Source organism: Mercenaria mercenaria, chromosome 10 (assembly GCF_021730395.1).
Source record: "Mercenaria mercenaria strain notata chromosome 10, MADL_Memer_1, whole genome shotgun sequence".
NCBI lineage: Eukaryota > Metazoa > Mollusca > Bivalvia > Venerida > Veneridae > Mercenaria > Mercenaria mercenaria.
In genome coordinates, this window is record NC_069370.1 from 32273249 (window position 1) to 32290062 (window position 16814).

A 16814-nucleotide genomic window follows, 5' to 3' on the forward strand; every position below is an offset into this window, starting at 1 on the left:
GGATAGTCTGTCAGTTGAACGGATCAATATAATTATATGCCTTTATTTGACATGGGTGAACCAATCAGCAGACATGACATATCATCTGGAACTTACATGAAGTAAATATAATTAGATATTTTAATGCAGGTGTAATGAAGTATTTCGACCCCCATAGAATAATGACCACCCGGTCATTATTCTATAGAAAAAGTGACCCCCCGGTCATAGTATTATGACCTCCAGATCATAGTACTATGACTCCCCCACGTGAAGTAAACTGAACCTCATGAAGAATATTGACTCCCATAAAAAAACGACCCCCGGTCATTTGGTCAAATTTAGTGATAACTCATGTATCTAAGACCTAATTGCTGCATTTTATGCCCCCACTCGGGGGAGGGGAGCATATAGATTTGCCCTTGTCCGTCCGTCCGTCCTTCCGTTTGACCATTAGCCCCAGATACCATCACTTGACACAGAAATCAGAGCATTCCGCAACGGGAAAAGGGATTCTATTTCTAGACGCTGTATCTTGGTGTATACATTTTTTTTTCAGGAAAATAACAATTCACAATACGTTCACAAAACACACCAGTGTCAATAATCCCTGCAAACTTCGGTATGAAGTAATTCTTCAGAAGAAAACTGCACAAGAAACTGCTAGCATAGAACTTAGTATTAATAGAAGTTGCAATGTCTGGGGACTTTGTCACAAATCGGACACTGATAAAATTACATCTTTGCAGAGACGCGCTATAAAAATAATTACAAAATCAAAGTGTAGCAACTTTGATGAAATATTAAGAAATTCAAAACTTCTATCTTTTGAGAACAGGTGCAAATACCATATTTCATTATTAGTGTACAAAAGTAAAAGAGGAGATTGTCCTATATACATTTCAGATTTACTACATTTTGTTCATAATGATCATTACAGTCTGCGCTCAATCGAAAACATGGATCTTTCTATTGTTAAACCTGAAACGAACTACCTGAAACAAACATTTAGCTACAAAGCTGCACACATATGGAATTCACTTCCTTCTTACATTAAACTTCATAATAATAATATAACTACTTTCAAGCATAATTTAAAGAATTTTCTCTTGTTAAAATAGTTTTTAACAATTAATTACTTGTAATTACAAGAATTTTGTTGAATTGATGTTACTGTATTCTATTCCAATAATAATAAATTCATACTATCTTATTATTCAAATCTGGAACAATTTATTATCTTATGGGACAGACTTTCTTTTTTGTATGTATCTTAATTGTCATGTATAATCTTTGTGACGCATGATAATTCTTTTAAAACATAGTTATTGTTACATTACGTTTATTTAAGCCTTCTTTAATTTGAGACGTGTTTGTCGAGAAAATTTAAGTAATTCTGATATGTGTTTTTTTGTATAAATGTTAAATTATAAATTGACTGTATGATTGTGTGTATGTGTGAATGTATATCAGTTGAAGGCCATACTGGAAATAAGTTGTAAAATATCTGTATTTGTACACTTAGTATGTCACCTTCAGAAAATAAAGTTATTATTATTATTATTATTATTATTATTATTATAATACTTAGCAGTGGCAGTAAAGTACGGTAGCGGCAACAATAGAAAGTAGTAGTAGTAGTAGTAGTAGTAGTAGTAGTAGTGGCAGTGGTAGTGGTAGTGGCAGTTGCAGTAGTAGGAGCAGCAGCAGCAGGCAGAGGAATAAGTGACAGCAACAACAGCAGCAGGAGAAGAAGAGACAGATGTACAAGACGTATAAGTGGAAGCAGGTATAATAGTATCAGTAGTAGCAGTTGTAGTAGTAGTAGTAGTAGTAGAAGTAGTAGTACATGTAGTAGTAGTAGAAGAAGAAGAAGTACATGTAGTAACAGCAATAGAAGTAGCGGCACCAGTAGTAGTAGTACAATCAAAATGTTAACTATTGGCAATGGAGGGTATTAGAGTTGTAGATCTAGTAAAATTGTCCGTTAGGTTTGGTGGGGATCACTTTTTAATAGATATTATCGTCGAAAGTCTTTTTAGGAGCCGGTGTTTTACAGGGAAAGAGTAACTTTTTTTAAATAGAATAATGTCCGGGAATCGATATTGTATGAGAGTTCGAATGTAGTAATTTCGGCAGTGAGTATTTTACATGGAAGGAGTCACTTTTTCTATAGAATAATAACCGGGGTCGTTATTCTATAAAAAAATCGAAGGGAGTCATGTTCAGGGAGTCAGTATTTTACTTGGAGGGGTCAGTTTTTCTATAGAACTGTTTAAAATGACGAGTCTAGCAATACTGTTTCCTACAACGAATAGACTAAGTGGTCAGGTCTGTTATCAGTTGATAAACTGATATACATGTACATGCTTAACGACCATTTATTACACAAGAATTCTATTAAAAATTTGGACGAGAGGAATCTATATTCGAGACATATTCCTAGGCTCGCTGACATGCTATATTGATTTGGGTGTATGATCAACAAGTTTATCAACAGAAAAAAAGGATAATTTTAGGATACTGTCAGAGAAAATTCATATGTCATGTATGTAAAGATCATCTGCTGAGTGATGAATTTCATTACCTTTATAAACGCATTTACCTTGATGGTGTTAGAAAATATTACATTAAAATGACTAATGCTTTACACATACTGATGTTATTACATTCTGGAAGCTTTTGTAAAGTGATGACAGGTGACTATACTGAAATCAAAAGTTTTTTGTAAAAAGTACTTTCTAATTGCTAATGATTTTCTAGTTTAAAGCAATTTTCATTTTTACTTATATTTAAGAGAAAGCAAACCCATATATAAAGGTAAAGTGTCACGAAACCACACAACTTCATGTAAATAACGTTACACTGAACATAATCACAACAATAACATTTCTGTTAAGTCGATTAAGTTAGTTAGACATAATTGTATGTTTTCTTCGTAATACTGGTACAATTACTAAAGCATAATTAACTGAAGTTAGATATGTTACGTATGTACACCTAGTAAGTGGATTTCCCCTATTAAACTTTTCATTTGTGAAAACATTAGAACCTTTCTTTTTTACAACCAAAACATAACCAACAAAATGCAATGCACAATACACAAAGCCTGTACCTTTTATCTTACCAATATCATCATAGAACGTTTCAAATCCTAAAAATGGAAAAAAGTAAAAATCATTAATTTACAAGTCGGGACTCATTTAAAAAAAATATTTGGAATACTTTTTATTTCGTACTCTGCAAATATTCTTATTGATATTGTTGAGATATAGATATCTTGAAAGTACGTGATTAAACCTGCTCTGCTAGTACTTAATACCGGGTATTTTGGTCTTTGTCTACAAACCGATGTCTAATTTTAATGAAGTAAAGATACTAATAAATAGCCAAGAAAATTTTTGACCTTCTTATTTTCTAAGTAAAGCAAAGTAGTATTCTCTCCAGCGTATATATTTTCTAATAACTAGTATTCTGTACTAAAAAGCAATAGCTGATATTCATTTGTATGTATTTTATTCTATTTTCTATTGATATTCATGCAAAAGCATGTATAATCTATACAACTAAACTATAGCAGAAGGATCATTTTCTAGGTAATTTCTTTTCTACTACTAAGTTCATTCGATAGTATTTTGTTTCAGAGGTATACTGTAAAACTGATTACCAGCCTGATTTCCCAGAGTCTCCTTTAAATTTTTCTGTAGCAGCTGGACTGTTCTGTTGTATCGCCATTGCTTGCATTTGGACAGGAGAAATACCACGAAAAAACATACTGTAAAATAATAGTAATATTATTTTTGTTTCGTTTTGTTCGGTTTAACGTCTATGGTGATTTCCAGCTTTTGATGGTGGAGAAAGACCTTATAGGTGCGCCTCCATACATTATGTCGTAATCGGCGGGTATCTGGGTAGAACAACTGACCTTCAGTAAGCCAGCCGGATGGCTTCTTCACATGAAGAAATAAACGCCCTAAGTGAGGCTCGCAAGCGATTCTAAGTCGGCGAGCTTAACTACTCGGCCACGGAGGCCCCAAATTATTATTAGAGTATGACAACACGTGTTACGGTTTATTATGTAACTTTACTCTAGGACTGGTTACTCTGTACAAAACAACGTAGGCGGTGGATTTTATTTTAAAAACGAAAAGTAAACAATTTAAAATGATGGAATACATTACCATGTTATACTCACAGAATGGAATAAGTTTAATTAAGTGTATAAAGGTAAATCACTAAAGTTTAATTAATTCCATGGTATACTCACAGAATGGAATAAGTTTAATTAAGTGTATAAAGGTAAATCACTAAAGTTTAATTAATTCCATGGTATACTCACAGAATGGAATAAGTTTAATTAAGTGTATAAAGGTAAATCACTAAAGTTTAATTAATTCCATGGTATACTCACAGAATGGAATAAGTCCAAAAGACACCCAGATAATAATATATGAAGCCTCACTTCCAGCAAAGTAATCGTAGCCCTGATGCGGGGTACAAGGCTCCAGTACTTGTTCTGGTAGATATTTAGCTTCACTGCATTTACCAGAGCCCTCTAAAAATTGATTTTCAAAATGTTGGTACATGTTTCTGAGATTAAAATGGGAACATTCGTCCATTATCGCTATATTATTCGTTACGGAGTTCTATCCTTATCACTTGTATACTAGTATGAAATATGCCATGATTTTAACAGCTTTTATGAGGTATGTTAAAACCGGTTACACATATGCTCATCAGCCAAAATTATTCATGTAATAGGTTACTTCAATCTAATGCCTAACTGCAGAGAACTATCTTACTTCCATAGAAACAGAAATAGTTATACCATACCCTAAATGCATATTATTCTAAGCAATATACCGACAAATTATTAAGGCCCCACTTCAACATTTTATAAGACCCCAACTTAGTTTGACCTCATGTGAAAGTATATTGATTATTTTTTTGTGATTTGCATCCTCTGTCACTGCAAAATACACCTGTGAAATTTTGTCATAATGTGTACATAGTAAAGGTCGAGGCGGAGGGAAGACAGTCACAGTGACAGCTATCTATAATTTGTTTAATAATTTTAAATGTTTCGGTAATAATGTTCAAAAAAATATTTCTGTATTTCTGTCTTATAATTGGAGATGACGAGTCTAAATTCAATTAATCTTTATACCTGCAGTAAACGTGAACACATTTTCCTGTATGTCCGAGGCATCTACCTTTGAAGCATTGACGATTATATCACTTAATTTCAGAGTTCTTATCTGTCTGATTTCTTCATCTGTAAATTGCCTGGAAACAATTGTTTGCATGTATGAATATATCGATGTTAAAACTTAGAATTGACGATGTTTTAGTGTGCTTTTTATTCGGTAGGACTGGTATCAATCATTAATGTCCTACAATTTAAGTAGTTCTGACATGAAATCTTTCTTAATAAGCTTTCTGAATTTCTTACCTGACTCAAGGCTATTTAAGTGAACGATACAAAATAATGCCATATTATAAATGTCATATATACGGTCTCTCTAGCAAGGGATCTGTATACTAACTTTGTGTATACAAATCTGTAGCAAATGGCTGCGATATAAAACTATGCCGTTCGTCGTATTTTCTCTGAGTTTTGAATGTACTGAAGCAACCCGTAAAACTATGAAACGGCCAGAACAAGTATTTTTTGTTGTAAAAAATATCTTAAAAAAATAAAATTTTATACTGTTTACTTTTTGGAAATCTATTATCATCTCCTTCAGTTTTATGTATCAAATTCATTCATATCGCAACTAGATATTTACATCAATTACACTCTACCTTTACTTCAATGATATGAACATAATTTTTCTATCTTCAAAGACTACAACAACAAAATACCGATTCTCTGTGTTTTCAAACCAGAATCTGTCACCATCCCGAATTCTAGTAAACTGGTCAACGATAACAGTTCTAAATAATTCCCCAGGTCCTTCTGGTGTAGTTTCAAACATTCCGCCCACAAACACATCTATGTTATCCAGTGTTCCGTAAAGGTATCGTAAAGTCTGTAGTAACTGTGGTGTAAATATGAGAGACGGTCAGACAAACACTTAATGAAATTAAGAAGAAGCTAGCCGCAGTTAAACAAACGTATCTGATTATTTAAGAAACCAATTGTTTGCTTTTAAGACATGAAGTAGTTTGGTCATGAAATCCTATTTAATAACAGGACACTCAGGCTGAAATGTGGGTGGAAGTCCTCTTGTGTGCAACCATGCATTGTCAGGCACTGGGTAAAACCATCTTACCAACTTTTTGCTCACTACCTGAAGAACTTCCCAATGGAAAAGAATCGGCGGTCAGACCCACATCGCTGAGGGGTAAGTAGGCTTGACCAATAAGAAATTGTTCATATAAATAATACATGTACAGGAAGTTCATAGCTGCACGAAGATCTGAAAGCCGACAAGATCTCGTACAGAAACATAAATTGTTCAGAGTAGACACATTTTATCAGTTAGCGCATTATATTACTTATGTAAAAACATATTCAACATGGGAAATAATTTTAATGGCCCTTTACATGTAAAATACAGTTACGTCAATGGAAAAAAAATAAAATTTACATTTGGATTAGTTTGGTTCAACCAAGGATTTATATCATCCCAGCTGGTGATCCGTTCCAAGCCGATCTGTACACGAACCGTATTATAGTCTGGTAGACCATAATCCCGCCCCCTCATTATTGTCTGAGATATGAGATCATGTCTGGAGAAGTGGAGCGGGCCATAATATTTACCTGAAGTGTAAGGTACCTCTTAAATGATTAAAAATTTACTAAACAGACAATACAAATTCAAAACAACAAACAGGGTGGCAATAATTTTGTGTTTATTGCAACATGTAATGAAAATATATAATTAATACTTCTGTTTCATTAGCATTGATAACGTACACTTGCCTTGCATAAAATACAATTTTCTTTTCTTTACGATTCTCTTTACCATAAAGCAGTACAGTCTTTTACGTGATTCAAGAGAGTTGTGTTTCAAATATTTACGTATACCTTTTTGTATCACAATTTATTTTGATTCTATGACTTTAAACAACCGTACAGGGAAATGCAATCTTTTACTTAAATGTAATTACTTTGTATATCTTCCACCATTTTGACGTCTTCTGCTTCTGCCACCTGTGTGGCAAGACCCATCAATGTTTCTTCTACCTCATCTTCTCGCTCCATTAATATATCCTAAAACATTTTATTTGCGTATATGAGTATTTAAGGTCATTTTGCATGAAATGCAAGCGGACAATCAGGATCATTGTCCACGACAGTAAAGGTCATAGTTCATGTATTAAAATAAGTTCCATTCAACGAAAGAAGTGATGTTTTGAAATTATGTCAATGTAACTTACCTGTGAGCGCCAGTACGAGTTGCAAAGACGTACCCCCTCATACTTTCCTTGTATGGCATATTCACATCTAGAATTTCTGTAAAAGAACACTCCGTATTTCAACATAATGTAAAGCAATACGGTACTAAAAACCATCTGTTAATAATTTCAATTTTTGATATGTAGTATTACTTTAAACGCAAAACAATGGAGACACATACATTCCGTTAAAGTTTGTACTAATTTATATTAATTAACAACTCGACTGAGATAAAAGCGCGAAGCTTCTTGTGTCTTTTTAGAATCGCTTCTTGGAAAACTCAGTTCTGGTCTCATACGAGGAGCCATCGTAACCACAGAGAGACTAAGAAACCAACGAGAGGAGGCCCACACCTTAACCATTCGATCATTGTTATCATCTGTGTATGAACAGCATATACCGAGAAATATATTGAGAAAAAAAAATGAAATGAAAAAAGTGGACACTTCAGGACCTCGCAATAACATCTTTAAACAATAATTGCCTTTGGTATATTCCGGCAGGAATAAGTGTGAGAATGTATCGCATGGCGGCAGCATCAAATATTGATGTAACATCTGGATAGATATCGGATTTGTAACCTGAAATTAGGAAATGTAGATTGATTTTGAATCAAGTTTTACAACTTATATTAATCACTTACGATATTTTTGATGGAATCCATCACCACGAGGGTACGAGAGAAGAGAAGCAAGCTTACCTTTCAATGCTGAGCGCAAAGCAAGGAGGCACTGGTACCATTTTTCACTTCTTTGGTATGACGCGACTGGGGTGCAAACCCACGACTTCCCGCACTCGAAGTGGACGCTCTCACTCCGAGTTATCGAGGCGGTTTTATTATACAAAAATACGATTGAAGTACGTTTGGAAAATGGGATTATTACACTTACATTTAAACATTTCAGTATTTTTTTAAAAAAAAGATCCAATTCAAATTTAAATATTTCCAAATAACAATTTATTGCTCCAAGTACCTGTATATTTTGGCAAGCTTTCGCCAAGAAGTTCTGGAAGCCATTCGTACATTATCACACTCTGAAATCAAACATTTGATGTGTTGAATGCAAGCGATGTGAAAACCAAATAAATACGATATCCAGATATGTCGTAGCAAAGAACAACACTGTTTGTCAAACTAAAATTTAGAGAAATAAAAGCATTGGATTCGACCTTTATTTTATTACTTAATGCCCCCTTTGTTAAATGATACAGCATGAGCATGATTCGATAGGTATTTGTCCAAAAGGGGCGGAAGGAAACAACAGTATGTCATGTTGCATTTGAATTATAATCCCGTTTATAAACGATATGTAATTAAAGTCTTTAATTTTCTGTATAATACCTGGAGCGACGCAATAACCCATTGTCTCGCCAGAGAGAACGTCTCATCAAAACCATGGTGTTTCTTAGAGTCCAGTTTGTCCACCAAGTAGTTATGCCAACGGAAAAACAGAACGCCAAGTGACAACAGCGCCGGATTCTCCTGCACATGTTTATCCCCAAGCTCTAAAAGATATGATTATGAACCACGCCATGAGAAAACCAACATAGTGGCTTTGCGACCAGCATGGATCCAGACCAGCCTGCGCATCTGCACAGTCTGGTCAGGATCCGTGCTGTTCGCTTTCAAAGCCTATTGCAATTAGAGAAACTGTTAGCGAACTGCATGGATCCTGACCAGACTGGTCTGGATCCATGCTGGTCGCAAACGCACTATGTTGGTTTTCTCATGGCGTGGCTCATATACATTTTTCCTTATAAACCACAAAATTTTCCTCTGGCTCTACCATAAAAAATCCATATACATCTCATCTAAGGACATCCGTGACGTGTAGTTTAAATACTCAATGCGACTGCATCTTATGGGTGTTGCACTTTTCTAGCTTATTTACAGTATGTGAGAATAAACAAATGTTCTCTGTGTACCGAAACTGATATTTTACAGAAGGATATTACAAATTTGTACCTGTCTGTAATCAATTGAAAAGATAAAATAACATATACATGAAGTCATAAAAAGTATAGGTATATAAATTCTTACTCCAATATTTGTACTGGTCATGATATGCATGTTCTACGGGATCAGGATTTGCAACAAAGGCAAGACCTTCTTCATTTTTCTGTGGATATTTCGACCAGGCATCTCCAGATGCGAGTTTTGGGGATCTGTTTCCTTGTAAATATAAGGCACGGATGAGGTTGTTCCCGTATACAAAACTACCGTCAATATAACTCGTGGCTTTGTTGACCTATGAAATATAATATGAGCCGTGCCACGGGAAAACCAACATAGTGGGTATGCGACCAGCATGGATCCAGACCAGCCTGCGCATCCGCGCAGTCTGGTCAGGATCCATGCTGTTCGCTAATAGTTTCTCCAATTCCAATAGGCTTTAAAAGCGAACAGCATGGAGCCTGACCAGACTGCGCGGATGCGCAGGCTGGTCTGGATCCATGCTGGTCGCATACCCACTATGTTGGTTTTCTCATGGCACGGCTCATATTCAGTTAGAACAAATTAAAAAGCAGTTAATTTTATAAAAGTTGTTCACTTAGTTGCCCTCTGAAATAAAGTTATAAATTTTAAACATTATATGGAAAGCTTAAAGTAGTGGTATTTAAAATAATGATAGGCTGAAAGAGTTGTCACATCTTAATATCTAATATTTGTGTTTTCAATTTCTTATTAACTTGAATAAAGACATAAAAAGAGAAAAGTTAGACAGTAATACCTGTTTACGTGGAACATTTGGAGATTGACCAGTTCTTTTGTCGTAAGAAATTCTCTCATATGGTAGGTGTTGCGTGCCCGTACAGGCTGTGTCAAACTCCGGGTCACATTTCGGTACAGGGATAGACAGGAGTTCTACAGGACACGTGGTATCATCTGTGTCAATCAATTCCATGGCAACTAATTGACCTGTAAATTACAAAAAGAGACCAAGTACGTGTTTTATATCTTATTTGAATTTTGTATCAGATGTGTGTCCAGTCTTGGAATTGCTAAGTGCCTCCCGTGAACAGCCTTGATCCGACCGGGTTTGTTGATATTTTGCTTGGTTGGTATCTACGCCCTAAATGGATCTTCTTTAAAAAATAACCAAGATGATTCATTACACCTTACAAGTCCAGACCCCATGTGCACTGAGGCGTCATACATATCATTTGTATAATTTTAAAGGATGCTTTTTGGTTAATTTCATCAAGCGTCCGTAAACGTCTGGTTGAATTTCACTTTGTAATATGAAACACTGGATAAAATCGATATGAATTATTTTACTTAAGGGACCCAACCTGCCGCGAATTGTATGCAAAACCTTTATCTTGTCTAATTCCGCACAAGAGAATGCTTTTGGTCAATTCTGTATGAACTTCAACGTGTAGTTCAGGACAGGAAGTCATTTTTGACCAGAATTCCTATTATACATAAGAATTTTGTCTTCGTTCCTACTTAGGGACAGAATCTTCATTTGTTGAGCTTTATAGTTAGTTACCAGTTAAATTTGATTGAATGCATATCTAAATGTTTAACTACTGTAACATTTCAAACAGTCATAGGGCGTATCAAACAAAACTCGAATTAAGTCCATCTAGACAAACCCCTAACTTTACAGGTACTTGTATGCAAAATGGATGGGGGTCAGTGTCTATATTTGTACATTCTGAATTCTATAATTAGAAAACTGTCCGACCGAAACATTTTCCATGGATGGGTTTAGAAGAAGGCGTCATTTAAAGCAAATTTCCTTTAAACAGCCCCCGCACCATAACAGGGACATCATTTTAAAACACAAATGAATGATATTTCTAAACAAGAAATATCTTTAAAAATGATAGTCGGCGAATTGTAATAAGGAAAGAAGTTTATGAATTTTTCATCTAACATTCATCTTTCATCTAACATTTTTCAAATTGCAAAACTAAACACCGCACTTTAACAATTTAAATGGTTCTCTTTTAATTTTTCGCAAAGGTTTCGTAGGGTTGCAAATTTGTTTCGTTTATCCTTAGACGAATAATTACAGCAGTAGTTTGATGAAGATTCATGAAGCGGTTCTTGAGAAGAGGTCATTAAACGTGTTTATATTTTTAGCTAAATTGGTCCCTATCCCCATTTGTAACAAAACAGCAGGAGACCATACGATATTGTTACACATCGAGTTTGATAAAAATCCATTACATTTTAGTGGTTAATGCGAAGAAAGGCATATCTACTTTTAGCTATAGTGGTCCCTAATAGGGCCCAAGTTCCTATATAAATAAATTTGGAAGAGGACCTTATAATGATGCTCCAGACCAAGTATGACAAAGATCCACCAAGCTGTTCATGAGACGCTGTATAAATAACATCTGGAAAGTAGATCCATCGGAAGCACCGAAAACAAGGCAAACAGTGAAAATTGCAGACTCGGTTTGATTGAGTCTGTTAATGAGCAGTAATGGAAAATGCAACACTGCCCACGCCCACTATCACCGGCTTAAGCGGTATTCAATCTTCAAATCTAAATGCATTAAAATCAATGATCCCGAAGAACCAGAAAATATTACAACACTGAGATGAAGTCAAAGGCATTTCTAGTTTTAGCTCTAGCAGCCCCTAAAAGGGGTCAAATGTCTCAGCTGAACAAAGTTGGCTGCGGGCCTAATAAAGATGCTACAAATCAAGTTTGATTAGAATACATGAGAAAAAATCAATTAAAGGATTTTTTTATTTATTATTTTTATTTATTTCTAAAATAGGCCAACTGATCCCGCTTTAACAAATGCATATCAGCTATTCATGAATCTCTGGACAATGACGTCACACCTATAAAAAAGTGAAGGTTAAGCAAAACATACAATTGTAATAATTTCAATAATTCTGTTTCATAAGCAAAGTTTGACCGTAGTCATATCACATAGATAAACTGTATGCAGCGTACCTTCATTTCAGTGTAATGAAATTCAGTCATTATATAGCATATATATAATGAAACAGATTAAACTGAGTTCATTATTTGCATACCATACTAAAGTCACAAAAGCAAGAAACCTTTTTATATACAGATGACAAATGTAACAAGGAAAATCTTTTAAAAAGCACTTCTCTACATGAAAGACTCTTATCACACCCTTACTCTTTCTTTAATTTGATATATGTTGGTATTTGAACAGGTTGTTATCATATTTATTAAACTTAATTATCATTTTGAGATATATCAATATTCTTGCTAAATATACTGAGCCAAAGTTAGCTTTAAAACTGTAAACAGCGTCGTTTAGGATAAACGCTTTGTCTACATTTCACTCAGCGTAGCACAATCAACACAGTGAAAGAAATTGACACTCTCGTCCAATCAGGCAGAGTGTTGCATAAATCTTTCATTTGATAAATTATCTATAATGCGCTATCAAGCAGTTTGATTTGCAAACTGAAGTCACGTGGCATAGGTAACGAAAACGAATTTAGACGGCGTCGCCGAAAAATGTTGACGTGCATATGAACACCACATAATCATTAAAGCTCGTATTTGACCTTCAGTGTGAGAAATTTAATTGTTTTCTGTTCGGTTACATTGTAATTAAATGACAATGACATAGAAGATACATTTGAACAATTTTTTACAAGTTATTCTTAATTGATTTTAAAAACGTTCACCACTTTTAAACTGGAGTTAATCAATCTAGCGTATAAAAAATATAATTAACATCAAAGTCGGCATATTACCTGAACAATATGAAATGAAGTCATTAGCAAATTCCTCGGGACACACGACGTACGCATTATCTTTATATATTTATCATCTAAAAATGTGTGTTTTAAATGAATATTGCCTGAAACTCAGCGGATCACATTTTGTCACCTTTTATTTACAATTTTGATATAAATCTGTATTCGAGTCCTTAACCTTTAGCCTGCTGGCGGCAAGTCATTTTGCGTTTTGCGACCAGTGCAGACCAAGATCAGCCTGCACATCCACTGTTCGCTATTCAGTCAGTAAATTTTCAGTAAACAACCCTTCTAATAATAAATGGTACTGCCCAAATTGAATGATGGACCAGTCCATTTTAGAAATTTAGCAGGCTAAAGGTTAACATTTATCTTCATCACAGTCTAATGATACAAAACATATTTCAGTGATAACTTGTTAATAATAGATAGTAACACTTACTAAAGAAAGCAAACAAGGCAGTGAGGTTTCTAGAATTTGGTGTAAAGGTCTCATTCCGCAGTTTTTTGAAAAGTTGTTCACTGATGAGCCTTGCACTTGGTCGACCTCTACCCGACACTTTGTAAGTGTAATCAGAATAATCAGTGGTAATGTTCTGCTTCAGTGGCTTCCCTGAAATGAGAGGTAAAATATCTATATAGAATAATAGTATGAGTTTTCTTTACTCTTTTATTGCTTACTTATGTCGAAGCATCTAGCTAGATTTTATCGAAGACAGCCGGTAGTAAAATGTGAGTAGTAACAATTTATGATAAAAAAACGTTCAGCTAGGTCATGGCAGATTCATATCCTTTACATTAGAGTATTTTGTTCGGGTTAATAAAGAATTTAAACATTTCAGTTAAATAACCAGTTATGTTAAGAAACATCTTTTATTTTAAGTTGTTGCTTGACAGACAAACACATATCTGGAATAATTATTGCATAGATGCTTCTTACACTGCACACATTATCTCTCCAAGCTTCCATTTTGAGGGTCATTCCTAACCTTAAACTTACTACAGATTAGGGAAAAATTCCTCACAGTGCCATGAAATTTTATTTATTGACAAATAATGTATGTAATCTTTAAATGTTTAAAGAATTATACCAAGACTTACTGTCTTTATATCTTTACTATTTTGTTATTGGCTAATTTTGTAAACTATCCCTATAATATATTTAGAAACTCGGTACATAAAATGTCTGCTAGTTTGTTTCAAGGAAGATAATTATTGCAAAACTTGGGAACAATATATTAGACCCTATTACAAAGAAACTATTCACTACTCATGTGCATGAGGGTTGTGCACAACATTTCATTACTTCATGGTCAGAATTTATTAAACCAAGTATGTTTTATGTCTGCTTGGTTGCGCAAGGTGGGCGTACTTGCAGTGTTGCGGATTCCATTCAATGTAAACTCCGATTAAGCCAGTATAAGGGTGCATGAGGGGTGTTATATATTTCAATACCTCCTATTATTAGACTTAATTAAATCGAGTCTGTCATTATTTTCTTTGCTTGCAAAGGTTCTTCTAAAATATTTCATTCAACCAGGATTACAGCAAATATTTGTTTTAATTTATATCAACATCTCATTGCATGTATACTCAAGATCCATTACATGATACAGCTATTGCAGGCTTTGAATAGTTTGCAAGACACTTAGGCTATAGAAACTGGTAAATATGAATTAAAATTAATAAAATTTCATCCGGGTAGACGCATTTGCAAAATAGAGATTCTATTCAGCGTTTATCCGTAAATATATAATATTTCTAAATTACATACGTCAGTAAAATATTGTGATTTGTATGGGAAAACAAAATAAAATAAAAGTGAACAAAAAGAGTTAATGATCCCGGATACAGAGTTAAAAACTTGACAATTATCAACACATTCCGAAAATGATTGTCAATGGCGGATATACGCTTAAAGGGTACATTCATGAGAAATAAACCTCGCTGTGTCAAATAGTTTCGCTGTTTTAGTATTTAGTTTCACAAAAGTTTTCCTAACACATGCAAAGTTGTGACAGGAGACCATGTATTTTAGTTCTAGTACGTTAGAAGTGCAATTACAAAGACAAAATATGAAACTTGAATTGAGACTACTCATCGTGGGTTAAACAATAAAACATAAGACTTTTTGTTTTCAACGTCGCGATATATTTTTAATGACCTAAGTTATGATTTCAGATTTTTTCAATTCAGTTGATTTGTGTATGTTCGGTCTTTATATATATATATATATAACAATACGGCTTAAGATTTTTCAGATAAATTATTATACAAAACACATTCTAGCAAAATATATTGATTTCTACTTTAGAAATATGTATTGTTTGACAACTTGTACTCATTGTTATAACCAGGTTACGCCTGTTAACGCCTAGCTTTGGATTCGTCTTACGCCTGTTGGTGAAAACGTGGCAATTAAAACGGTTTAGTCGTTGTTACTCCTTTGGTCCCGAATTAAACAAAATTTACCAAATGTTCAAATTAAAATGTTTAATAATATCTAAAATTAATTCAGTATATAAATGTGGAGTCGGTATACCAGTGCACACCACAATACAATATACATATACGTAACATATAAACCTCTACGGACAAAAGGCACGCTGAAAATGGGAACATCGTTTAGAAATGGTCAGAAACCTTGAACAGTGAACAACCTCACACTTTAGGATCTAATAATCAAGAAACACATTAACAAAGCGGTAAACAAAAAAAACAAAACAAGTGGGCACAAAGAACAAACTAGTTGGGCACCGTCTTGCTTTGCTTTGCGTGTTCGTGCGTGCGTACGTGCATGTATATTTGTATGCGTGGACCTTTCAGTGCAAGAATTTGTGCAACAATTTTGCACCTCCTGTAAAATGGATGAAGTCTCGGTGCCAATACACCTTTTAAATTCTTAAGTTAACATTAGCTGTCTCAGCATATAATAAATTAAACAATCTTCTTTAAGGTACTCAAACTATCAAATAAGTGCTGTTTAACTCGGGCAAATTCAGCATGGGTCATTTGGTACTATTTGCCTCAGGAACACACTCATGACCTTTCAAGATTACTTCTTTGACATCATAATTTAAACTTTGAACTACAGACTGCACGGCCTTTGCAAGTGATAACTCTTTGTCATAGAAGACTCCGATTTTCTCATTGTCATATAGGATTTTTAGCTACTTTTTCCAAACAGTGAGAGGAAATAAATAACGGTGACTACCGACAAAGTTAAAGTTTCATATTCAATATGTATCGAACTCGAGTGAGAGCTTATTATACATAAAATATTTACAAAAATAAACGTAATAAAGGCAACTTTATGACAACTAATCATAACTTTTAGCAGCAATTACCTTACCAGCAATTACGTACCTTATACGCTGGTACTGTATTACAGTTTATAATAGTACATGTATATTGATAACCAGACCTCTAGCCTGCCCAGTACGGGTTGTTTGGAGGTCCGGAAACCGGACCTCTAGATTCCGGGTCTAGAGGTAGCCACTTGCGGATAGGGATGGGCATTTTTGAGGGGGGTTCTTACTAGTCACCATGTATTCAGTTTGACAGAAAAAAAAATAATCTACAAACCTTTTTAACTCTTGTACTACTTCCATGGCTTCTGACAAGTCGGTCAAAATGTTTGCACATCCGGGATTAGTCTAAATATTGAGACCTCGGGTAGACTGATTTTACATTTTAATATTTCACGCTGTCTACCTAGAG

The 16814-nt window shown here is 34.4% G+C and overlaps 1 protein-coding gene across 10 annotated transcripts in view; it reads right to left on the reverse strand.

The window, feature by feature from the left end:
* Positions 1-16814, reverse strand: part of LOC123560845 (dual oxidase-like) — an 82176-nt gene that overhangs the window by 30952 nt on the left and 34410 nt on the right. For 8 of the 10 annotated variants that reach the window (XM_053552622.1, XM_053552620.1, XM_053552623.1 and 5 more), the window contains 14 exons: positions 13537-13707; positions 10117-10304; positions 9426-9633; positions 8727-8890; positions 8359-8419; positions 7869-7965; positions 7366-7441; positions 7096-7198; positions 6573-6745; positions 5845-6020; positions 5147-5265; positions 4391-4534; positions 3647-3754; positions 3095-3133 (listed from right to left, as the gene is read on the reverse strand). In XM_053552622.1, the coding sequence (XP_053408597.1) occupies positions 3095-3133; positions 3647-3754; positions 4391-4534; positions 5147-5265; positions 5845-6020; positions 6573-6745; positions 7096-7198; positions 7366-7441; positions 7869-7965; positions 8359-8419; positions 8727-8890; positions 9426-9633; positions 10117-10304; positions 13537-13707 (1827 nt within the window). The remainder of the gene's footprint in view (positions 1-3094; positions 3134-3646; positions 3755-4390; positions 4535-5146; positions 5266-5844; positions 6021-6572; positions 6746-7095; positions 7199-7365; positions 7442-7868; positions 7966-8358; positions 8420-8726; positions 8891-9425; positions 9634-10116; positions 10305-13536; positions 13708-16814) is intronic. The other 2 variants (XM_053552618.1, XM_053552624.1) reach the window with 2 other exon arrangements.